The 26,041-nt window shown below is 37.6% G+C and overlaps 1 protein-coding gene across 2 annotated transcripts in view; it reads right to left on the bottom strand.

The window, feature by feature from the left end:
* Positions 1–25,288, bottom strand: part of SLC39A8 (solute carrier family 39 member 8) — a 30,475-nt gene extending 5,187 nt beyond the window's left edge. The window contains exons 1-8 of one of the 2 annotated variants that reach the window (XM_063309887.1): positions 24,698–25,288; positions 18,450–18,615; positions 14,136–14,305; positions 12,517–12,639; positions 11,593–11,769; positions 5,679–5,886; positions 4,905–5,089; positions 3,532–3,644 (exon numbers count right to left, since the gene is read on the bottom strand). In XM_063309887.1, coding sequence (XP_063165957.1) covers positions 3,609–3,644; positions 4,905–5,089; positions 5,679–5,886; positions 11,593–11,769; positions 12,517–12,639; positions 14,136–14,305; positions 18,450–18,615; positions 24,698–24,976 — 1,344 coding nt within the window. In that variant the 5' untranslated portion in view covers positions 24,977–25,288 and the 3' untranslated portion in view covers positions 3,532–3,608. The remainder of the gene's footprint in view (positions 1–3,531; positions 3,645–4,904; positions 5,090–5,678; positions 5,887–11,592; positions 11,770–12,516; positions 12,640–14,135; positions 14,306–18,449; positions 18,616–24,697) is intronic. The other variant, XM_063309886.1, reaches the window with a different exon arrangement.
* Between the last annotated feature and the right edge of the window lie 753 nt (positions 25,289–26,041).

Here is a 26,041-nt window from a genome sequence, read left to right as displayed (position 1 = left end):
ACAAGCAATCTGGGCTTGCACAATATATTACCCCCCCCCCATTTAACCATGGCTAACACAAACCAAATGTAGGATATTGTGTGAATGCATTTTCTAGACTCATTTATCTGGCCTGGTTAAGGGTACTATATGAATGCATCACTACATATTTAAGGCAGAATTTAAAAAGTAATAATGAATAATCCCACAAAAACCATCACCAGCTTGGCAGATAAGCAATCTGCCATTTACTTGCAGTTTAATCAGTGCAGCATTCATTCCTTGAAAATTAATTCAAAGGCACTGAAGAAACCTCAATTTCTGCAAGAGACTGACCAATATAAATCAAAAAAGTTGCTGTGCCAGCTGTTTACCAAAGGCAAGGAAGGATCAAGTTCAGAGTTTTCAAAATTCTTTGAAACTTAAGTGGGACAGAAACTGGACTCCCAAAAAGCATCTTCCCAATTTAACTCAAGTGGGGGTTATAAAATAAGCCATCTGGAGGCACCATTTAGTAACCCTCTAAATGGTGCCTCCAGATGTGTGAGACTTCAACTTCTATAATTTCCATCATCCAAGTCATAATTCAGCACATCTGGAAGGCAGCAGGTTGGGTCCAAACACAGAATGCTCTTCTTTCCACATAGTAGGATTTCAGGTTCTTTGAAAGAAGTATTTGACAGAAGCTAGAATGGGAATTATCTTCAGCATTCTACCTGAAGTTAGTTCCTCTCCTGTTTCTCCTTTGAAAAAAAGTCTCCATGTAGATAGAAATGTATCTATTACTTAGTTTTTATAGGCCAAGCTAAATAAAGTAAAATTCTTCAATGTCTACTGCCCTCCTGTTCAAGTGAGTCCTTATTGGGATATCCCATTGTGACCATAATAGAACAGGAAATTGAAAAGGCATTTTTAGAGTCTAATTAAATGAAGTAATGGTGCTGGCAGCCTCCTTCCCTTACACACACACACACACACACACTTACACTTATGTATCCAAACTGTTTGTGAGCTATATGAAGACTTGAGCAAGCATAATCACCCTAATAAAAGCCTCAGTCCTTAATTGCCCATTACCTTTGTTTTTAGATGTTCTATTCAATATAAGCCATTGAAAAAAGTTTACAAGAATCCTGTGAAACCTAAACAAAAATGAAATTATTGTGGCTTACCACAATACAGTAGTTAAGCTTTTTGGCCTCCCCTGGTGGTTCTTTTGTGTACTGTCTAATTCAGTAGACAAAGACAAGGTGACAAAGAACTACAGGTACATGCAGAACCATGTAACCGTACTTCATTTCAGCAGGTTCAAAATGACAAAAGCAGTGTTGAGCCATTTGGATACAAGCTCAGCCTGTGTCCATGTTTTATATGTGTGTGACATCAAGATCTATGTACAAAAGGGGCAGGGTTTGCATCAGGATGCTGCTCCCATCATCTACTTATCTATCTCTCTAGAGTTTTAGTTCTACAGGAAAAATGAATGAGTTAGAAGTCTACTGGTATTGTGTCACTTATGCTTGTGATGGGAAGAACAAACTGCAAGAATGTGGAATAAATCCATTTCCTTAAACAGTCTTGTTGATAAACATCACAACACAACACAACAACATAACAATATCATTACATTACATTACAGCCAGATGGGCAACTGAAAGACCACTGATTTAAATGGTTTTTAAAATAAATGAGAAAATTAACAGTGGTCAGATCTGTCAACAGCAATTACTAATGATTGATTGACTATTTATTTATGCCCAAGAAATTATATACCATTCAATTCCTAAGACTCTGGGCAGCTGACAAGTTAAAATTAAACATATACAACTAAACTGAACTTAGTGAAGCTTTTGATTTAGACTGTATTTCTCTAAAAATCAGCCCTTGTTGGGTTGGAATAATACAAATGGAGTCATGTTCTGAACTGAACACGGTTTTTGACATTGCTAAGATTGTTACATTTCTTCATGTAGCATTTCATATAAATTATCCTTTACATGTCTCTGATACAGCATTTCAGGTAACTAGGGCCCTAGGATGTCCTTTCTTAAATGGACAAAAGCACAGGGTTAGCAAAGCCTGTCAGCAAAAGTAGATTTAAAGGCTTTCAGGATCCATTCTGAGCCCTGATGAAGAGCCCTTCAGGACCCCATAGTTATGACTCATCAGTTCTCACTGCTAACTTTTAAGGCTCAAGAGTGATCTCTGTCCTTGTGTATTGACTCCTTCCAAAAAGGGACTATTAACTTCTGCTTGACTCTGGAGCTGAACCTATCACCTCCTTTAGTATACTTATTCCCAAGGGCTTCCCTCTTTTTTTCCCTGAGATTCAATTACTTCTATTTTGTGACCATTGTATATGTTTTAATCAAGTAATACACAGTTATGGTGACTCACACAAAGATAACTGTAAACAAAGCTTTATTCTTAATAATTCATGGTAAATATTCATTAGAATACTTTTCAGTGTGCTCAGCTAATGGCATAATTCTATTAATGTTTATTCAGAACATAAATAAATTCCAGTGAGCTTAGTGGGTCTTTTTCTCAAATAAATTACTCATATGACTGCAGCCTAAGTTATACTACAACTGATTTCCAAGGAGAAGCTGAAGAACTATGCAGGGGAACCTAATGGTCACCTTTTTATATTTTCCTTGTATTTTACAGAACCATCCAGATCTACTGTAGTTATGCTTAGAAGAGATCCACTGAAATTATTATTAATGTAAGTCTCATACATTTCAATTAAACTTGGATTTAACCAACTCAATCTGAGCTAAAGAGAAGTTCAGGGTAGCTGGATATGTGGGAAACTGCTCCAGAGTGCTCCAGACCACTGCAAGGTAACCAATAAAGCAAAGAAGAAGCGTGATTTTGTGCAAATTCTCCTTCTGCTTATTTAACAATCATTAATCCAGGATATATATTGATTTTTTTTTGGCATGAGTGTTTCTAGATCTTAACTTGCTGGAGATTAATATCTAGTTTAACCAAGGTATTCCATTACCAGATACATAAAGCATCTACTGTTCCATTACCAGTAGAAATACAGTAGATGCTTTATGTATTTGACAGTAAGCAAATCTAGACAACTCTAATTCCTTGCTGTATCTGGTAATCATCAGGATTTTTGCAGCTCAGGTCTGGTAGCCCTAATGCTTCATCCAACTCCCAGAAGAATATTCCTTCAGATTGAGGGTGGAAAACAAAGCACCTTCAACCACAGACAAGTAAGAAATGAATTCAGAAGTAAGCCAGCCATAAACTGTAGCTACAGAGCAGACATTTAGGATTGATTTTTGAATGCTCTGTATTTAAGGCAGCCTGACTATAACAAGAAAGACATCAGACCAACAACTTTTTTTAAATATGCAGAAAGGTGGGTTTTTTTTTAAATGGAGAAACATTAAAAAATATGAGACCCTCTCTGTTTCGACTCCAGAATACTTCACCTGATAGACTAGCTTGGGTAATGGGATCAGTTCATAGTGATCAGCTAAGAGAAATGATGAGGAAAGAGAGAGAAACAAGAACTCTTACAAATCCTACCTGTTTCTAGACAGAGAAGAACAAAGTGGGGTTCAGCAATAAATCAGGGTTCTGTATTGACCATTCACACATATTATTTACATTGGTTTCAGACACAGTTCCGATCTAGAGACCTAAAGATAGAGAGATTTGAAAGGTAGATAGAGAAACCTATCACCTACTGCGCCATAAGCAGGCTTTAAAACAAGGGTGTATATGTATCATCTAAGATAGATATCAGAGAAAACAGCTATAATTCCCAAACATGCTCTTTGCTCTTGGTAAAGATGGGAAACAGCTCATAAAATATACCAAACAGCCATATGTCCACTTTTTTCTGACTATACCTCACTCATTGTAGCCAAAGAAAAGAGGCACAAACATCCTAGAATTCACTGTGCCAGCTATGACTGTAGAGTTTGTCTATTCATGTCTCCCTCTCCAGGCTGGGTGAAATTGTGTATCTCTACTTGTACTTAGTTTTATTAAATTTTCTATGTTTTTCATACATTTCATACATCTTTTGTTTTAGAATTTGCACAACCGGAACCATCAGAATGGCATATAGCCCCTGAAAAGAGTATGTTCCTCCGAGCCCTTCCAAAGTTCGCATAAATTATAATTCTTAATTTGGTAGAATGAGAAAAATATTCCATGCATGTGGGTAATTGCGTTAACAGCATTTAATTAAATAATTACTTTTTCCTAGCTATCTTTTTCTTCTTCGTTTTTTTTTTGTCCTGGACATACCAAATGTTTTGAAATGAAAACTGTTGGGATGCCACCACAGACAAGATGTAAACTGCGGTGGTCAGTTCTAGAACTATAGCTCTTGAAACCCACACAGTCTAAATCAGTGTTTCTCAACCTTAGCAACATTGAGATGTGTGGACATCAACTCCCAGAATTCCCCAGCCAGCCAGCCAGATGTAGAAGATGTCAATCTTCCATATACGCAGTTTTCAGATGCAGTTAGATAACTTGTTGGGGAGAACAGCTGTTCTAAAAACTAAGCAGGAAGGCCAAGATAGAAGTCCCACCATAAGCGTACCTTACTTTGTCTGATACCACTGACTATTCAGACACTAGGTTTAGACTGACTTCAAAGGGAGTTTATGCAATTTAGCACCACGCTGGGTTGCATCCAATATGCCAAGTGGTATGAACCGATTGCCATTTCAACGTCCTTAATTTCCAGAATGGACTAGCTTCATGCTAATAGTATTGGTCCTGTGGTTTCTCTTAACACCATTTCACAAATGTAGTCTCTTATAATCAAACACTGTAATCACTGTATATTGTAACAATGCTTACACTAAGTCCATTTCTACTACAGTAGGCTATGAAGTTTGTTAAGTAGGTAGATAGGTAAATATGTTGTAGTGGGAACTTACCATATCTGCGAGGGAGATGTATAGAAACATGCCTCCAGCAAGTGCAAAGATGATGTTTGGAGCAAAGTTGTTGCCTACTATTATACCAAAAACTAGGCCAATATAACAGGAGCACGCTGACAAAAAATTGAAAAACAAGGCTTGCCTTGTGCTCATCCCTGCATTAAGGAGGATGACAAAATCCCCTAAAAAAGAAACAGTATGGCATTATCAGTAAGTAATACTGGTCTGGTTTATATTTTGTCCAAGATAAATCAAAATGTAGAGAGCCAGTCTGGTGTAATCCTTTAAAGGCACTGAACTAGGAGCAGGCAGATCCAGGTCCTAGTCTTCCCTTTGGTGATTTTGGGCCAGTCACTCTGTCAGCCCTAGAATGGGAAGTGGAAAGACTTCTATCTACCCATCCACCCGGGACCAGTGTGATAAATTACAGCCCGAAACCTTCAGTGAAGAGGCTTTCATCTTGCAGTTGACTGATCCAGGCTGATAATTCAGAATGCCCTGGTGAAACATATACGAAATGTATCATTTCCGCATTTAAATGCTATAAAATACTTATGGATTAAGTCCTGCTTGTGAGACATCTGCCTGGGCGGCTTCCCCCATTAGAGTCCGATACCCTTTAGAGCGGGACTGCAGCTCCAGATTACCGAACCACTACAGTTTTAAACAGTTTAAAGCCATGACTTCTGGGAAATTATAGTAGCTGCATGGGTTCTAGAAGCCTGCCCCAGCTACGTTCTTTGACATTTGACATGATAGAAAACATATTACCTAATTCATGAGGAAACTCTTCACATAGGATTGCTATAGATGTGCTAATTCCCTGAAGCAGGGAAAGTGTGAATGAAGCCCCAATGGCTAGTCCATCAATGAAGTTGTGCAAAGCATCACTTAATGTGATCATCCAGGCAATTGTACCGATGTCTGACAGGGAAGGTCCTCTGAAACATTTGCATGAACTACTTTGCATTTCTTCTTTCTGCAACAATAAAAATACGAGAGTTACATCACATATTAAGGAGCTGCAAGAAGGCCCACGATCATGCATTACAGTTTTACAAAAGTGATTAATAAGATTATTAATACTGTTGTTGTTGTTATTTAAAACAATTAATAAAATATAAATAAGATCATGAGGGAATACACCCAAATCTCATAGACAATACAACCATCTTGTGTTGCTATTAATAATATTAACAAGGCATTTTATCATTATTAATTGTAATATATAACATATAATCATATTAAATTATTAATTGTATATTATCATTATAATAATATTATTTGATTGTTATGATTATAACACTGATTGTAATAATCATATATTTATTATTATAGTAATCAAATAATAAATATAATTGTTGTATAATTATTGTAATATATTAATTCATTAATTGGTGGGTAGGTGTGTGTGTGTGTGTGTGTGTATAATTTTATTAAGGATTTTAATTACAATAGTAAAATGTAATACAAACTAAAAGAAAGAAAGAAATAGAAAGAAAGAGCAAAAGATGCAAAGGGAAGGAAAAAATGTAGAAAATAGAAAGAAAAAAATAAAGAATATAGTAAAGAAAAAGAAAAGAAATATATAAAGAAGTGACTTCCAACCTTCATTATAAGTATAAATAATTTTAGTAACTCTTCATCACCTCTTAGTTTACATCCAATGATCTTCATCCCTTATCCCACCTCTTATCTATAGAAAAATCCATAAAGCATCATCTTTTTAGACCTGTCTTGCCATCTCCTCGCAAGGAGCAACTGTTCAGAACACATGTGGGTGGGAGCAGAAAGTCCATTAAGGTTTACCACAAATAACAACATATCTTATTTTAACCTTGATCATATAAACCAACTTTATATTCCTTTCTTTTACTTATAACAGTCTTAATCTTTAGTTCATTCAAATAATGTCACAGAATTTGATTTCTCTTCATTTCTTCTTTGTCCTTCCTCACAAGATTCTTCAAAGCTTTAACAAGCCTCTTTTGTAAATCCAATATAAAATAATTATCCAGGTCACTCTCTTAGTTTATTATTTCCCTTTTCATTTTCGAAACATCAAATGGTTTCTTTTATATGTCCAGTGTGACATCCTTTTCCATGTCATTCTTATATCCTGTCATTTGTAGATCTACTTTCAATGCCATCTCTGTCTTGTCAAATAAAGCTTACTCCTCATCTGCCATTTTTTCTATAACATATTTTGGACACAGTCTATCCATAGAAGCAAACATCACTATTGACATTGTTGATACTAATTTCTGATTCAATTTTTTGAAAAAGTCCTTTAGTATTTTCAGTGTTGTAATGTTTTGTGTCATTTTATAAGTCCCAGTTAATTAGCTGTCAACCAGGCTTGTGTATTTTTCTCCTTTAACTACAATCTTTAGTTCCCTCTAGTGTCCAATTTTTAAAATAGCTTATCTTTATTGTGTCTTCAAAAAATCCAAACAAATCTATTTCCCACAGGAAGGATTACTTATAATTAATTCCAAAATCTTATTCCAAATTTGTCTGGACCCTTAATCCATTTATCACTTATTTAGCTTTTTGCTGTTTATTTCAATTTTTTTAATTCCTAAACTTACGATTAAAGTTTTCTTTCACTAAGGATTGAAGGCAAACTCATCCAGCATTCTCAGACTTGTTGATCCAAAGGTCTCTAATAGCTTAAAAGTAGGTAACAAGCAATTTTTGAACATGATTAGAAAAGGAAGTTTGCTAACTTAATGTCCTTTAAAAGACGCCTACTGTGGTTGTGAGCAAGATGGCTGTTCCTGTCATTTCCCAGTGCTCAAACCCACCAGAGACTGCTGTCTTGCAGTCTCCTCACAAGGAGCAACTGTGTCCTCTCCTTGTCTGGAGAGATTCCAAAGAGCCGGTCTACTAGCTCTTCATTCTTACATTCTACACTCCACTTTTCATGGAGCCATCTTCAGTCTGCAATTTCTTCCTCCAGAAGTCTATGAGAGTCAGTTTTGACTGCTGGCAACTTCCTGAACTAGTCCCTGCAGTTTTCTTGGCAAGGTTTTTAGAAATGATTTACCATTGCCTCCTTTTTATGGCTGAGAGGGTATAACTGGCACAAGATCACTCAGCTGGCATTGTGCCTAGGGCAGGACTAGAACTCACAGTCCCCCAGTTTCTAGCCTGATGCCTTAACCACTACACCAAACTGTGCTGCGGCCAGCCATCCCAGTACCCCAGGGCAAAGCCCCAGCTGCCCCAGCTGAAGCTACCCCATCCCATGGTGTGAATCCCCAGCCACCCCAGCACCAAGCCCTAGCCCCAGTCACAGCTGCCCTGGAGAAGACCACATGCAACTTGGAGAAAGCCCTGTGTGGCCTTCTTGCAAGGCTTCAAAAGGCCTCCGAAGGTTGCCCAAGCTCACAAGGCAGCACGCAGCCTCGGTAAGAAGGCCTTGCATGGCCAGCAGCTGCCCCGGGAAGGGCCAGGCTGGGCACGCCTTGTCAGCAGTGGGAAGATGGTGAAGGTCAGCTGCGGGCAAAGGGGTGGCAGAGGCAGCAGAGTGCAGGGTGGCCAAAAAGGCAGAGATGGCGGGGAGACAGGTGGGTGGGTGAGTTGAAGCGCCCTTGTGGTCATAAGTGCGGGCAGGCTGCCAAGCATCCAAATTTTGATCACATGACCACGGGGGTGCTACAATTGCTGTAACTTCAGGGACTGGGTTTAAGTACCATTCATTCGGCACCATCATAACTTTGAACAGTGGCTGAACAAATGGTCATTAACTAAGAACTACCTATGTGCATTTTTGCCAGATATTTGATTACTATAATTTTTATTGTTGATGAACTGCATTGAAAAATTTGGAGAATTTCAAATGCTATCTAAATTTCAGTTGGTGCATTGGAAATACAAAGTGAGATAAGTTTATATTCAAATGCAAACTGATTTTTTACCATAGGCTAACATGGCTCTTCTCCAACAGTGAAATTCCCAGAGAAGCCATTTAAAGAACAAGAGTACGTTCAATAGTCTTTCAAAAACTACAGCCAATTTTCTCAGCAAAGTAACAATACAAAACTTAATTGATGTCTGACATATATATTCAATTTCCTACTAGATCCTTTTTTCTTTAATCTTCTTAACTTTTAGTAATCAACACAGAGGATCCTGAAAGAATCTGTTAGAACACAAACCTTCTTCTAGCCACCAGAGTCTTTTGGAGTGGGCAGCCATAATACAAATAATAATAATAATAATAATAATAATAATAATAATTCTTAACACTATCTTTGTTTTAAGGAAGGACGAAAAGTTGTACAACATTGTCCTTTTTTAACCAAATCAGACACTACAGCATTCCAGTCTGAGCAACCACGAATCTTGTATAAAGATTACATGAGAGGTTAAAGATTACAGTTTCAAGTATGAATGGAATTTAAGTTCATGTGACTTCTGAAGATATTGACAGGGAGCTAAATTAACAGTTCAGAAGTCTAAAAGAAAGGGAGAACCACACTAGAGATTAGTTCTATTGTTATACTAACAGGACTAGCCTAAAGTCAAACAGGGTACTTTAAAGTCAATGTCCTTCTTGTGAACCTGCAGATCTAGTATCAGCTTCCTGGTTATGCCTGATATTACTATATAACTATACATACCTTTGTCAAGTATTTGTCAAGCAGAACCAGCTTCAGGAGAAGGCTTTGATGGGCAAATCCAGAAAGGGAAACCCGCCCCAACAGGCTACTGCCTCCATTTTGCATGGCGTACCCAAAGAGATTATGAGTAGCTACAAATTTCTCAGTTTGTGTGTCTTACATGTTCCATTGGGGGGAACTTAGGATACCATTTCCAATGACATCAGATTCTTGGAATCAACACCAATCAAGTCTAGCCTTTACCTCTGCAGCTGCTAGACTCTGTCTAGCGTATGTCATGATATTCGATAGGCAGGAAGGGTGACAGAATCACAAGAGCAATTGCAGGAATAGTGGGGTGGGGGGAGTCTCAAAATAGGCAAGATGATTGTTGGGACTTCTTGACTGAACCACTATCCCTTTTGTATACGCCTGTTGACACACATATAGAAGGGACATACAGTACCTCCAATTATGAGGCTGTTTGAACACACCTAAACACACTCTATGGATGTTGCTGGTTGGAAAGGACCAGTTATCAAGTTCAACCCTCAGAGCAGGAATACTAGTTAAAGCAACTCAAACAAATGTCTGTCACGTCTCTACCTGAAGAAATACAGCAAATCTAGGTAACTGGGTTTTTTTACATATAAATTTAATAATTATAATTATAAATAAAACCTTAAACGTGACCCCACCTCCAGGACCAATATTTTGCTTAATCATTCCTCTTTCCAAAAATGTAATAATTCTTGTGAAGGTGTACATCCTTTCCCTTTTAATAAGACAAATTCTACAAATATGTTCCATATCTCTGCAAAATCATTTCGGCTCTGCAACCCCCTTCTAACTTTAATATTACACGTTAACTTGTCATTGATTGCAATATCCCACACTTCTTTATACCATTCCTCTATTTGATAATCACCTTGTACCTTCTATTTTCTAGCTATCATTAGTCTTGCCACCATCAATAGATTTGTAATTAAGTCTTTAATAGCTTGAGTGCATCTAACCTTGTCATACATTGATAACTATGCTATATCTGGACAAACTTCCAAGTTTATCCCAGTTATCTCATTTACTTCTTCAAATACCAATTTCCAAAACTTCTGTACCTGTTTACAACTCCACCACATGTGGAGATAAGTGCCAGATTCCCAGAATCCCCTCCAACATAATACTGAATATTTCTATTTGATTTAGTCAAATACCATCTCCAAACCAATTTAAAACAATTTTCCTTTATCCTTACAGACATAGTTTTCTAAATGTGCATATCCCATATCCTGCCCATACCTGGTTTTACTATGAAACATTTCCACTAGGAAATCATGGGTGTATTTGTGTTTGTTTAGATGCAGCAAATTTTTACTTGGATGACTTTGTACAAACTGCTTCTTTAAAAATGGATTTAAGCTCCTTGTTAGATTAAACACTTTCACTTGTTTGATTTTTCCTTCCCTCCATTTTCTTTCCTTCCCTACAGTCCTCTGAATCTACTCTGGAAGACTTTGCTGAATTTTCTTTTCATTTCCTTCATCAAACTGAGGGAAAACTGATAAAAATAAATGCAGGAACTGCCCCACTGCCAGGGCAGCACATTATTCTTCCAAGAGCCAGAATTGCCTGCCTCTTTCTACCCAGTGCTGACTTGGTCAGAAGCCTGGAAGTTCAAAAAAAAAAGCTACACATTAATGTAGATTGTCAACATCCATTCACTTCATATGAACAATTTATAATGAAGTCCAAAAGGACAAGAGCTGGAAAACTCTCAAAGGTTAATTAAAAAAGCAAAAATCTATATAAAAAAGGATAGATTAAATTTACAACTTAATTGCAAGAAATATTTATATATGTGTGTGTATAAAGAAACACACATACAGTTTTCTCTCTCCATATCTGTGCATGCATGCACACACACACACACCTGTACTGAGTGGTTAACAATGCTGGAGTGAACTATGGATTGAAAGTCTATTTTAAAACTGTTATCAAAAAAGAAAAGATCAGAAATCAGCTTTTCACCTCTTTGCTGGAAAGGCTCTGATCAACTGGCAAGACATGTTCATTCATACCTGTCCAGAGATCACACTGACATTATCAAAACCCAAATTTCCATTAGCTTCTGCTACAGCTGGGTTTGCATAGCACATTGTTCCATTGACTGGTTTGAATGATTCTGCAGGAGGAGGAGGAGCAGAATGACCTTGGGGAAGTTTCAGTTCTTCAGGTTCAAAGTGTCTCTGACCCATCTAAAGAAAAGCAGATGAAACAATACAGGAAGGAATCAGTGGATTTCAGGAAGAGCTAACTTGTCCAAATGCATTTTTTTCCAATATACATGAAGTTGCTGTAGTATAAGTATAAATATACAATATATATATCTCTATGTGAGAAATTTGGCCATCTCATCCAGAAGTGCACACCCTAGGTCTAAGGAACACACACTGTATGACTCCTGAAAGCCTTATGTGCAACCCTCAGGGCCCTCCAAAATTACCACAAAATTGTTATTTTTAATGGGACAGAAAGGAAAATTACCCAGTACCTTGCTGAGAATCACATCAATTGCATTTAATTTATGTGATTAAATGTTAATTAAATGTAATTGTAAATTAAATCAAATTTAGCTTTTGTCCTGCCCATTTACTTTTTGGAATAGATCCATGTGTAGTTAATGTATAACATTAATGTAGTAGACCAAAGATGTGATTATCTTTTCAACCTACATTTCACACATGTCAGTGGCATTTAAATCCTCTCTCCCAATCTCATTCTGGCTAGACAGAAAAAACTGGCTTCCAATCAGTCTCTGCCTCCATGCAGTGAGCTGGATTGGGTGAGATCTACTGTATTGTTTGATGTGGTCTTGTGTTAAAACACAGTCTCAGCTTCTTATCTCTACTTTCTGTTCAGTTAAATAAATATAATCATCTTTAGCAGTGAAAAGCACCAAACATCTGCACATCTTTTTAATTCAATCCTGCTACCCAACTCACTTGACTATAGGTCTTCAACAACATTTTAAGAACTCTTTCCACAAAGAATAAGATGTAGAATCCACCAAAAACTGCAACTGCTTTTTCAACGTAGTTATCTACTTTGGGATCAAATCCAAATGCCTAGAACAAAAATATTAACAATAACTCCATGTTATCAGATATTCCTGTACTCCTTTAAGAAAACTTTTTTTTCATCATTCGCCTTTTCATTAAACTCACTCAATAAATTTAACCCAAATTTACCTTGTATTGTAACTCACCTAAACGCAACCATATATGTCACCATTTGATAGGTCTGTCCCATAAAGAAGGTTGCCGGTTTTATATTTAAATTATACCTATTCTAAACTGGCTGATTTGGAATCAATCTTGCCAAATAATTAACCCACAAAATGGATATGTGGGCCAGAAGGCATGCTCAGGATGGTGATTCATATGGAAACATACTGTAGTACGATGGCTCTGATTATATTTCACCTCCCCAATGGGCTCCATTCACACATGTTTAACCAGGTCAGCCACTAACCCAGTCAATTTTCCTTACCAGTGGTTCTGGCACCACATATCATCATTTGGGGAATAAAGAAACTTCATCCCCTTTATCCAAGAAGTAGCTGAACAATCCTGGCAAAGCTTCATAACATCACCAACTCCTTTTCTATTGGCCTGGTGGGCAGCAATAGGCATGGCTTGGTGACTGCAGCAATAGGCATGGCTTGGTGACTGCAGCTAATCAATGTTTTCAAATTGTGTTCTATTTGCCAGTTCTGTAATGGGAACATGTTTTTCAGCTGTTCTTTCTCTGCAATTCTTTTCCTTGGAGAACTCCGAAAGGAAATAAGGAAGTGCACGGGTTTTAGTGTTCCAATGATGAAGCTGATTGGGTGGAATTAATTTAACGCTATGCAAGGCTAGATCTCTTTTGGGTGAAATCTCGTGTTAGCTGGCCAGTTCAATTAATCTCCTTTCTAAAATTCATGATGCATTAATTTTCCACCCACTGACCCAGTTAACCATATCATGCAAACAGGGCCTAAAGGTAATCCAGTTCATACGTGAAAGTAAATTTTGTGCCTAATTTTAGCCCGAGGGAAAAATACATCCATTGTTTGAGATTTTACCAACTTGCCATATATCAAGTCAGAGCATTGTTTTATATAATTCAATGTAGCTAATTCTCATTGTCAGCAGTTCTGGTGGACTTGAGACAAATCTTCATTCCCAGCTCTATTCAGAAATGCAGGGTATTAAACTTGGAACTGCATACAACTCATGCGTTCTATCAATGGGCCACAGCCCTACCAATTTCAGTTCTGTCAGTTTCATGCATAGAGGGGTACTAACTGCTGTGCCTATACAACAGTGCCAATGAACAGAATTGCTTTATGATATTAGCTTGTTCTCCCTTCCACTTCCTGTCATAGTGGTAATTCAACTTTCTCAGAGAATACTGGCACAAATCTGACCTATCCACTTGAAGTGCTTATGGTTGGAGGAAAGGGAATTACTAAAGACTGTAATACTGAAGGATGTCCTTCTGGGTGTTCTCCATCAGTACAACATGGTCATATTCCCACATCCACCATTCTTTCCTTTTTTGCCTGCCCCTTCCTTACCTCTGGAATAAGCTGGAAAATTGCATTAGAGAAGAGTGTTCCAATAGCCAAACCTACAAAGTAGGTTAAAATCTTAGGGAAATAGTCCTTCTTTAAAAGAGGAGTTAAAACCAATCCAAGAAGTGAAGCAAGGCTGATTATAGTCACAGCAAGGAATCCAAAGCCCCAAACTGCAGAAAGAGAAAATCACACAGTAAAATATATATTAGTTATTTTAAAACAACGAAGTGCTTCTTGTAGATTCATTTGATAGGAAACTCATCTGGCAGGAAGAAGTTGGCATATCTCATTGAAGAACAGCTGAAGACATAACATTCAATATATAGTTAAGTCAAAGGAGTCTTTGGGACTATTTCACAAGAAACAGCATATAAATTATACGAAAGACATAATAAAATATGTTAAACTGCACCTGGCAACAGATTGAAAGTACTAAAGCAGGCTTTCCCCAAGCTATTGATCTCCAGATGCACTGAATTTCAACGGCCAGGTTTTCACCCAAAAGAGACTTATGGGGATTGTTGTCTAACACATATCGGGAAAGCTGTATACAGGATTTGTCACATTTGTGATCACTCTTTCCATGCTTAAACCACAGAATATCACAACAGACTTCAAATTAATTTTTTTTCCTTCCCTTTGACACTTCCCATTGTGCTACATTTCTCATCAGCTAAAGTTAGTTAAGGATAACCAAAAGCAATATGGCAGAAGAATTGTGACCTGACTAAAATGCACACAGATGCAATAGCATGTTTTATTCTTTTTAATTGTTTTAACATTCCCATTTTATTAATCTTTTTTAAGAAAAAAAGAAAGAAAACGAACAAGCAAAAAAAAAAATGAAAGAAAAAATGATGCAAAGATATAATATTAATAAGTGGACAGAAAAGTTACAGAAGTTGTACAGTTAGTACTCAGTATATCATTGATGAAGAATTAACCATAATGTATTGTTTCTAACAATAAGGGAAAGGGGTTTAGAGATCTTTTTGAATCTCTGAGCTGAGTGCCAAAGACTCCACTATTTTGTTATTTAAAGATACTTTTTTTAAAAAGAGAAAGAAATACCACTAAAAACATTATATGTGAAAATTTAATTTCTAATATTTAGTTTCTTCCCCTCTGTTGTACTCTGACTTATAAACAATATTTATAAATATTTAAAATTTTCATGTATTTCTGATTTCAGTTCTTTGGTCAACTTTTTTCCCCTTAAAAACCATACTCTACCTGCTTAAATTTCCCTTGCCTTTTGCCTTAATCAAAAGCAAGTTCGACTAAAATCCCAGAAGATGAAGATCAAATTAGACAAGGCTGACATAGTTTGCATTGGGATGGATTTGTGTTTACCCAATGGCCACCTCAAGATATTCTGATGTCTTTGGCAAAGGGCAAAATGGCATCCTATATCTTTCCAACTCTATATTTTCTACCTGAAGCAATTTCCTTATCCTGCATTATTATATTTCAATTCCACACATCGTATGTCACAGCCAATATTGGCCGGTGGTATTGCATCTACTGCTCTAATAACAATTGGTACCACAATTGATGTCTTCATCCAAATTTTTGCAATCTCTTTTTACAAATCTTTGTAATCTTTTCCACTTCCTTGTCTTCAACATTACTGTCTCTTGGAATGGCTACATCAATAAACTAAACATTGTTCTTTTCAGTAACAATAATGTCTGGTATGTTATGTTTCAGGGGGAAATTGGTCTGAATTTTAAAATCCCATAACATTTTTGCTGTCATTTTCAGTGACTTTATCTGTGATTTGATGTTTCCAGTAGTGCCTATTGGCTGTGAATCCATACTTTTCACATACATGCCAGTGTAATATCTTCCCAACTCAATCATAACATTTTTGTAATCAGTCTGTGTGATTTTGCTATGTCCAGTTAGTATATAATCAGACGGTCTAGTTTTTTCTAATTTTGCCTTGATAACTTTTGTGCAAAGTGCTTGTTCTTAGGCTAAAAAAAGGCATTGCTTCTGTTTCCTTTTTTAATACAATATTCTTAATGGTATTGTCTGATTTTCCTTCAGGACCTTTAAAAAACTGTCCATGGAGTGCTTTGGCTTTTTCAAATCTCATATTCAAGCTGTTGCTTCTTATAGTCAAGTTTAGATTCTGCAAATTGCCCTTCTTTCTGAGATTCTTTCAATAACATTTCTGTACTTGTTTTGATGTAAAGCCCTCAGTTTTCCTCCTCTGTGGTTTGGTTTACCTGTAAAAGTCCTTGTTCACCAGTCTTCCTTGGAAGAGAGAAAATCTACTGACATCACTACACAAGTGGAAGGCATTATTCACAGTTACCAATTTTCTCATTTGCTGGTCAAGGCTATCAAGGTCCTTCTGAGTTCAGTCCACTATTCCTGCACTACACCAGCTTTTATGCAGTTAATGACACTCAAGACTAAAATGTTTTGCAACAATGTCTCTGTAATAATACCTGCTGGGGAGATACAGGACTTAGTCTCACATGGATTAGGGTCACAGGCAAATTATATATGACAACTAATGAGATACAGCAAACATTTTGTTATTATCAAAATATCATATTTAATTATAATCATTGTCTGATTTGATATAAGGCAATTATCATGCAATAGCAGTCAATAGTGAAGAATGGTGGCCAACATCATGCCACTGTAGGTGTAGAAACATTGATAGTTTTTTATAGAAGTACATACAGTCGTGGGAAAAAGTAAGTGCACCCTCTCTGAGTTCTATGGTTTTACGTATCAGGACATAATAAAAATCATCTGGTCTTTAGCAGGTCTTAAAATTAGGTAAAGACAACCTCAGATGAACAACAACACATGACATACAGTATTACACCATGTCATTATTTATTTTTACAAAAATAAAGCCAAAATGGAGACGCCATGTGTGAAAAAGTAAGTACACCCTATGATTCAATAGCTTGTAGAACCACCTTTAGCAGCAATAACTGTATGATTTTATCAGTCTCTCACATCATTGTGGAGGAATTTTGGCCCAGTCTTCTTTACAACATTGCTTCAGTTCATTGAGGTTTGTGCCCATTTGTTTATGCACAGCTCTCTTAGGGTCCCACCACAGCATCTCAATTGGGTTGAGGTCTGGACTTTGACTGGGCCATTGCAACAGCCCGATTCTTTTTTTTTCAGCGATTCCATTCTAGACTTGCTGGTGTGCTTGGGATCATTGTCCTGTTGCATGACCCAATTTTGGCCAAGCTTAGACAGATGGCCTCACATTTGACTCTAGAATACTTTGGTATACAGAGGAGTTCATGGTCAACTTAATGAGTGCAAGGTGCCCAGGTCCTGTGGCTGCAAAACAAGCCCAAATCATCACCCCTCCACCACTGTGCTTGACAGTTGGTATGGGATGTTTATGCTGATATGCTGTGTTTGGTTTTTGCCAAACATGGTGCTGTGCATTATGGCCAAACATCTCCACTTTGGTCTCGTCTGTCCAAAGGACATTGTTCCAGAAGTCTTGCGATTTGTTCAGATACAACTTTGCAAACCTAAGCCATGCTGCCATGTTCTTTTTAGAGAGAAGAGGCTTTCTCCTGGCAACCCTTCCAAACAAACCATACTTGTACAGTCTTTTTCTAATTGTACTGTCATGAACTTTAACATTTAACATGCTGAGGCCTGCAGAGTCTGAGATGTAACTCCTGGATTTTTTTGCAATTTCTCTGAGCCTTGCACAGTCTGACCTTGGGGTGAATTTGCTGGGATGTCCACTCCTGGGAAGATTGGCAACTGTCTTGAATATTTTCCACTTGTGAATAAGTGTCCTCACTGTAGAATGATGGACTTTAAATTGTTTGGAAATGGCCTTATAACCCTTCCCAGATTGATGGGCAGCAACAATTGCTTCTCTAAGATCATTGCTGATGTCTTTACTCTTTGGCATTGTGTTAATAACACCTCAACGCTCAAGACCAGCAAACTCCTAAAACTTCGGCTTTTATAGAGGTGGGCACACTTGCTGATGATCAATTAATCAAGGGTGTTTGATTAGCAGCACCTGGCTGCTACTTAGCCTCTTAATACCTATGGAAGCAGTAAGGGTGTACTTACTTTTTCACACATGGCTTCTCCATTTTGCCTTTATTTTTGTAAAATAAATAATGACATGGTGTAATATGGCATATGTTGTTGTTGACCTGCTAAGGACCAGATGATTTTTATTATGTCCTGATACGTAAAACCATAGAACTCAAAGAGGGTGTACTTACTTTTTCCCACAACTGTAAATAACTAGAAAAAAAATAATCTGCTAACTCGACTAGTATTCTTGAGAATTACCTTCTGTGGAAGATGGTTTGGAACCACTTTTGGGTACAGATTTTTCACAGGGGTGAAAAATCAGTTGTTGTAAGACAGCAGGACATATTGTAGAGAAGGTGGTCTCCATAACCCTGCTCCTGTTTGACATTCCATACAGAGAAAAAATATCTTCAGCAGACATGCACTAAAAGAGAATGAAAAACTTGTGTTAGTTCAAGAAAGGAAATGAACACACAGCAGAGATGAAAAAGAATTAGACTTGAGTGTCATTAACTGCATAAAAGATTATCTTTGGAATGGGATCTGGGGGGAAATTCTCATTACTAGAAGCATCCTCTTGAAAGGCTACTGAAGCCTTGTCAAGGTCAATTTTAGACTAATTGTACCTTTTAAAGTGAATCTTAACAATTTGCAAGGCAAACTTCCTTTGAACTTGATCCACCCTGCCGTTCTCTCTCAACAGGCTGCAAATATGGAAAATCAAGATATCAGAATAGAAGATATGAGCACAGTCCTTAGATTCTTAGTGCAGGCTCCTTAGCCATTCATGGTTCCATTTATTATTTTTTGTTCATTAATTCATTCCAGTTGCACACTGCTAAATCAGGAATGACTCACTTTTACCAGCTTGCAGCCTGGATCCTATGCAGAAAACTATGGCACAATTTGAAAGCTGCAGCTCATCATGATCACATGACAACTCCCATGAAGTCAGGTGAGGTCATGTTGCAGGCTGATGCTGCTGCAGCTTGGATTCCAAACCAGGAATGGATGACAGAAGCCAGGATGAATGCAATTAAGAAAGCTTTATTAATTAATTCCATATACTTACACAGGAGAGTCCCTTTCCTGATCTGCCATGGTGGCTGCAAGTGACAGGAGAAGTGAGCCATCACAAATCCACTCGCAATGGGCTGCCTTTGTAGGCCAAGTTCTCTAGCCTTCAATCCCTCCCTCTTCCCAAATTGAGTTTTCTTAGAATGCTTTTGGGGAAATAAGTCAGGAAATATTTCCATAGTTTCAGTAAGAGAAGGTTGTATATTAGTGAGGATTACCTACATTGTTAAGTGTAAGGCAAAAGCGGGAAATAATTATTCAGTTGGGATCAGAGCAGGAAGCTCCTTATCACTAGGTTTGCACAAAACAAAGAAAGTGTCTCTGGTTTTGTGAAGAAAACAAGGAAGAGACTAGCTTGACTAAGCAGGCTTTTGTGGGCTAGCTGAAAGTGCAGTTCATTCACAGTTCAAGTCATGCCCCTCTTTTCTTTTTATTTCTGTACCTAGGAGACATTTTTGCACAATTGACATAGCAGAGCAGCCCATAAGCCTGTTCTGAAATGAATGACTTTCCCTGGAGCAGCACTTTCAAAACGACATGAATAAGAAAGAGATATAATCAGGTGACATATAGATGCACATTCAAGCGTTTGCTGGAACCAGGAACAAAAAGCTGTAATTAAAATCCTGCGTCTTTCTGCCCCTGATATCTCATGAACATGTTATATTTCTGGAGACAATATGTTATTAAAACATACTCAAAATTATGCTATGCTTCCTGCCTCATTGTTTATACACACATATTTTGTTAATGCTACGGATGGTTTTACTCTGAAGCTTTATGAAACAAGTCAATACTCTTCCCCGTGAAACCTGAATTGCTACATATTTATTATTATGAAATCCTGTAACCATTTAATTATAATTTTAAAGCATTCCACCAATGGTTATTTAATCTTTGAAACAGAAGATGTGGCTAAATTGACTCATTTAAGTAGAGAAAAGTCAATATCTACAATTATTGGGGACTGGAAACCCATTAGGGACTTTTTGCATAAGAAAAATGAACTTATGATTTATGGTTTTGATAATTAGACAGGATAGATTATAGAAATAAGAGAGTCATGATGTAACTTCAGAGAGAGGTTAAACTATAATTGTACTTATAACTACTGTAAACAAGATTGGAAGCCACTTCTTTACATCTTTCTTTATATATTTTTTTTCTTTTTTCCCCACTTTTCTTCTACTTTTTTTCCTTTGCACTTTAACTTTTTCTTTTATTTCTCCCTTTCTTTTTCTTCTTTTTCATTCTATTTTAGTTTGCATTCATCCTTATTATTTTAAAGCTATATATATTATATAGTTTCATACACATACACACACATTGATGAATGAAACAAATTCCCCCCCCCCTCCTTTGGTTAAGCCTGGAATGTCAGTTAAGTTATTCTGCCATTACTTCAAAGGTAATAAAGTAATATTTGGGGCTTGAGTAGCTGTCATAACAATTCATACGCAAATGTTTATACCATGTCAACCTAGTTATTCTACAAGACAATTGCCTGACCTTTGGCCACACCGGCACCTGCAATCAGTTATCACAGTAAACAAGCAGACTGACATGGCAATCTATGTTTTTTCCAAGAAAATGGATAACAAGCTCTGCATCTATAATTGACTCGAAGGATGTTGAACCAAAACTCTTCAATACCCCCATTAGAGAGATGCATCTCATTCTTCCTCTCCTCCCTCTCTTCTGTTTTTAGACATTTTGTGGTCTATAATTAATTATATTTATTGATCAATAAATATAAATTTTGTGTTCACTCTTCTAAGCCTGCAATGAAACTTCCACTTCTCCTCCTGAATATCCTGAATCCCTTCCACTATGTTTTGGATCTGATATGTTTTGGAATAGTTTTGGGGAAAATGCAATTTACTACAGGAAATTGGGGAAAGGGAAACATTTTTTTGTCAATAATTATCTGTTTCATTGGCAGATAGATGCCATTATATTATATTCAATATGCTTTCACTGGCTGCTATTCTAATGTCTTATACTTAACTATACTGTATAATAACAGTTTTATTCTAATTAAATTATATGTGTGATATGGCTTTAAATTACGTTATTGTAAGTCACTTCGATATTCTACAAAAAAGATGTGATATAAAACTTTTAATGAATAAAGTTAAAAGAAATAAAACTGGTTTATGTTCTATTAAACACTGGTATATAAATAACACAAAAATAACAAGAATAATGTCATCTTTATCTTCTTCAGATAAATAAGTTATTTTCATGAATCCTCTGGCTTACAGAATAATGCTGTTGAAATACGTTCCAATTTACATATTCACCAACTACCTTTGCAATTTGCTATGTAATATTTTAAAAACATATTAACAAAGCAGCTATTGCTGTGTCCTTGCACACAATAAATCCTTTCCCTAAATCCCTACTCAATGTAGGGGCAGATCACATAACATAGATTTATGATGTTACGGTATTTGCCAGGATTTGTGTTATGTGCATAAAGCGATAAACTGCTGCCCCTTTTACTCTTTAACTGTTTGTATTATTTCTGTTGTTGTGATAAGTATTCTGTTTTCTTTTTATTGTTATGAGCTGCACTGATATTTACACTGAAGGGAAACACTAAAGACAACAACATGAATAAATAGCATTTATAGCATAATTATAGAACCCCAGACAGCAAGTAGTACATATTAATTTTGGATGGTCTAATGCCTTTTAAAAATAGCTTCTAGAAGTACAACATGGGAGAAGTCTATTAACATTTTATTCTTTGCAATACAGTTCATCTTCCCACATACAGCTCACCTATACTTAAACTACCACATATACTTTATGCTACCATATTTGTTTTGCACAGGCCAAGCCTAAATCTGTTTCACAGAGAGACAGACAGACAGGCATACCAAAGAGCTTAAATGCTTCCTACCCCATGTGGTAAAAACTAGCTTGTATTAAAAGTGTTGTCATTGCTGCTGCTGTTGTTCATTTTCTGGATGTTCCTTCTCCAATGAGAGTTTGGGTGGATTATTACTACACCTGGTGATTACTTCCAAAATGAATGTTTGCCTCAGGTATTTCTACACAGAAACATTTCCCAATAGGTCTTCTCTGACATTCCTCACCTCCCTACCTTTCTTGTATGTTAACATCCTTTTTTTTTTTTGAGGTTATGCCTTGTGTGTGAAATGCTGTGATAAGTCAACACACAACAATGAAATTATCAACTTGAGAGCCACAGCATGGTCTGATATGTAAACAGTGGCCACACATGTAAATTTACTTTCCTCCAGATCTTTTGGGACTGCAACTCCCATCATCCATGTTATACACCAAAGGAGGATAGCAGAATTTGGTGAGGGAAATATGAGTTAGTGTCTAAAGGACACCAAGATGAGAAGCCTGGTTTATATCCTAAATGCGAGGTAGAGTAACACACAATTCAGTGTGGAGCACAAACAAAGAATAGCAAAGCAATGGCACAGACAACCTTTCTGCATTCTTTAAAGAAAAAAAAACAGTAAGATTCAAGCCTATTCACACTTTTTTAGTAGCATGACACTCCTTCCTGGATGGTATTATATTGGATTACAATCCTAGAAGGAAACTATTAATTTATTAAGGGATGTTTTCTTTAGCAGGTGAACATCATTATTTACAGAAAAAATTATATTATGATTATCATCATCACCCTTAACCATTTGGCAAAAGCTAAAACCATCCCAACACACAGTAGTGACTTCATCCATCAAAGGAAAATCCATGTCATGCCTCTAGAGGAGCCCAAACTTTGCCAAAGCTCCATGTATTGAAATCCAAGAACAATATCCATTGCCTTTCAAATTGTGACAAGACACCAAACACCAAGAAAATAAACTTGATTCATCTTCAGTTTCACAAACTAATATAGTTATGTGGAGCACATGAAACTGCTTTATTCTGAATGAGACCTTTGATTGATTTCATCTGGCATGTACATTCAGATCTTCTAAGTCTCTAACAGTTTTCTAACACATACTTCCTGAACCATTTGGGTGAGACTCTGGGATCTGAGATCTTCTGTGTATGTGTAAAGTATATCCTGTGGCACTAAACCATAGTTCTATCCTCCTATTTATACTATACCATAATAATGCTCAGTCCATAATGAGCTACAATTTGTGTGTGATTTTTTTCACATCTTATTTGTTGAAGAAAGGGGATGTCACCACTGCCCATAACTGGATGGTCTCTCCAAGAACAAATGTGGCTGTTTCCAAGAACAGTGGTTCTAAACTTTGCTATTATTCTGAAAATAACTTGCTTCATTTAAAAAACTATAGGTAGGTAGTCAAGAGGATAACATTTACAAGTATATTTTTTTCTTGCACTACTTATTCAATGTTTTCACAAAATCAGGAAGAGAAGGATAGAATAGCTGTACAATATATTCTAAAAGGTAATATTGGGAGCTGTCTGTTTTGAAGCATGCTCAATTATTGCATATACAATATTTAGCACTGAAGATGTATATTTGTTTTCCTGACCTAATACCCTCCAGAGATGTTAGACTTCAGTTTCCATGATTCCCATCACTGGCTATGATGGCTAAAAATTCTAGGAGTTGTGATCCAAAAGAGGACACAAAGATATCCAGACATAATTCCTGCTCAAAACCAACCCAGCCAGGTTTATTTAACCCAGAGTAGTGAGCCAATTTAAGCTGGGCCAAAAACCAGAAATGAGCCTGAAAGTAAACACATTGCACATAATTTAATGTGCAATTTATTTGAACTGAATATACTAAATATTGTATGGCATAAGCCTTCTCACGAGTCTGAGACATCCTCAGACTCCAGGAAGATGGCCTTTTTTGGCTCAAAGTATCTTTGAATGGTTTGGCTGTCTGTAGGTTAGGGTTCTGTGGGGGCAGACATCCTGGGGGTAAAAATATCCAGAGTATATAAGGAGATTGGCTATTCTATCATTGGGATTCTAATATGGGTTGTTAACTGCTTACAGTCCAGCATTCCCCAACAACAGGTATCTTGCCACTTAGATTTCCATCATCAGAAGTCCTCCTAGTTTCATGGTAGGAAGTTTTGCCACTGACATGACCCACCAAAGGTAGGGCTGTAATAAAATGATCTGGTGTTGTCAGTGGATCCCAGGCCTTAAACTTTGCCAGTTCTTCCTCCCAACCATAAAGGGGGGGGGGGGGGGGAGAGAGAGAGAATAAAATACTGTAAATGGAAAGAGCTGTCTCTGTGCGCCTCTAAGGGTTCCTTCCATCATAAAATGCCCAAATTCTTAAAAAGAAAAACTAAATAGATTCCTAAAGAAAACCAGACCGAGTCTTTCGGCCATAGTTCCCTCTTCCCTAAACTCGGAAAAGAAACCGAGAAGGCTGGGTGGAGTTAGATCTCTAGCGCTAGAGATGCAGGGCAAAGGGCAAAGGATCGTCTCTGTACCTGGTTATAGTGCAGATGCGCCAGCGATCCCGCCGGCCAGGACTCGCTCAGCTTGTGCCAGGCTCCCAGCGTCTGCAGCATCTGGCCGACTTGCTCGGTCGAGAGGCTCCGGTTAGCTCCGAAGACGGCGAAGACATCCCGAGCGAAGTGGTCTTCGACCGACGACGACGACGCAGCTGCTGCTGCTGAGAGATCTTCTTGGGTACGGGTGGGAACGAAGGCACCAAGTGCCAGAGCGAAGGCGGCGGCCAGGAGCGTCCGAGCCGCGCGGGGAGACATCGCCGGCAAGCGCGAAGAGGCGAGCGAAAAAGAAAGGCGAGGCGCGGAGGAGTTAACGAACCAGCCGAAGAAGCGCCGTGCCTTTTGGGGCCGACAGCAAGCGGGAGCGAGTCTTCCTCGGGCGCTGCTGCAAGTGAAGGTCCTTCTTTTCCCGCCCTCTTGGGCAGGGACAAGGGCCTTTCCCCGGACGTTCCCCAAATCCTACGCCGGAAGGGTGTAGGTAGGAGAAGCTGGCTCAGTCAGAGAGCCGAAAGAAGACCTTCTCTTCAGTCCGCAGGATGCCAGGCGCACGCAGCTCTTCCTGTAACAGGAGGGGGAAAAGACCGAGGACAGAGAAGGTGTCAGAAGCCGCCTTAATCCCAATCTGTTGCCTTTAAAGGGCACACTGGACTACAGCTCCCATCATCTCCAGATTGCTTGCCCAACCAGAGGGCAATAGTGTCAGGAGGCTATGAAGGACTGTATGTTCTTTCTTTTTTTTTCTTTTCTTTTCTTTTCTTTTCTTATCTTATCTTATCTTATCTTATCTTATCTATTTATTTATTTTGCCTTCCAGTCATTATTGACTCCTGGTGACTGCCTGGATTAGTCCCTGCTGTTTTCTTGGCAAGGTTTTTCAAAAGTGGTTTGCCATTGCTTCCTTCCTAGGGCTGAGAGAGTGCCCAAGGTCACCCAGCTGGCTTCATGCCTAAGGTTGGACTAGAACTCACCTTCACCATCTTCCAGTTTCTAGCCTGATGCCTTAACCACTACACCAAACTGGCTCTTGTTGTTCTAACTAGCTGGCAATTAATTGATCAATGTGATAAATAATTCTCAGACTTGCTCACTGATTTTATTCATGGTAAATGTTGGTGCTTCAGTTCTTTCATGGCACTTGGTTGGTTTTATTTAAAACTTATGACTGAATTCACTTTAGTTGTTGTTGTTTTTAAATCTGAATTCAGGATATCTCAGTGGACTGAAGGAACCTTTATAATTATATGAAAGAAATGTTAAAAAGTAATAAATGAAAGCAAGCAGCATCTTCCAGAGGCAAGATAAGTTCAAAAGGCAGCTGTTTTT

This window comes from Candoia aspera, chromosome 8 (genome assembly GCF_035149785.1).
Source record: "Candoia aspera isolate rCanAsp1 chromosome 8, rCanAsp1.hap2, whole genome shotgun sequence".
Taxonomy (NCBI): domain Eukaryota; kingdom Metazoa; phylum Chordata; class Lepidosauria; order Squamata; family Boidae; genus Candoia; species Candoia aspera.
This window is presented reverse-complemented; position numbering and strand designations above follow the sequence as displayed.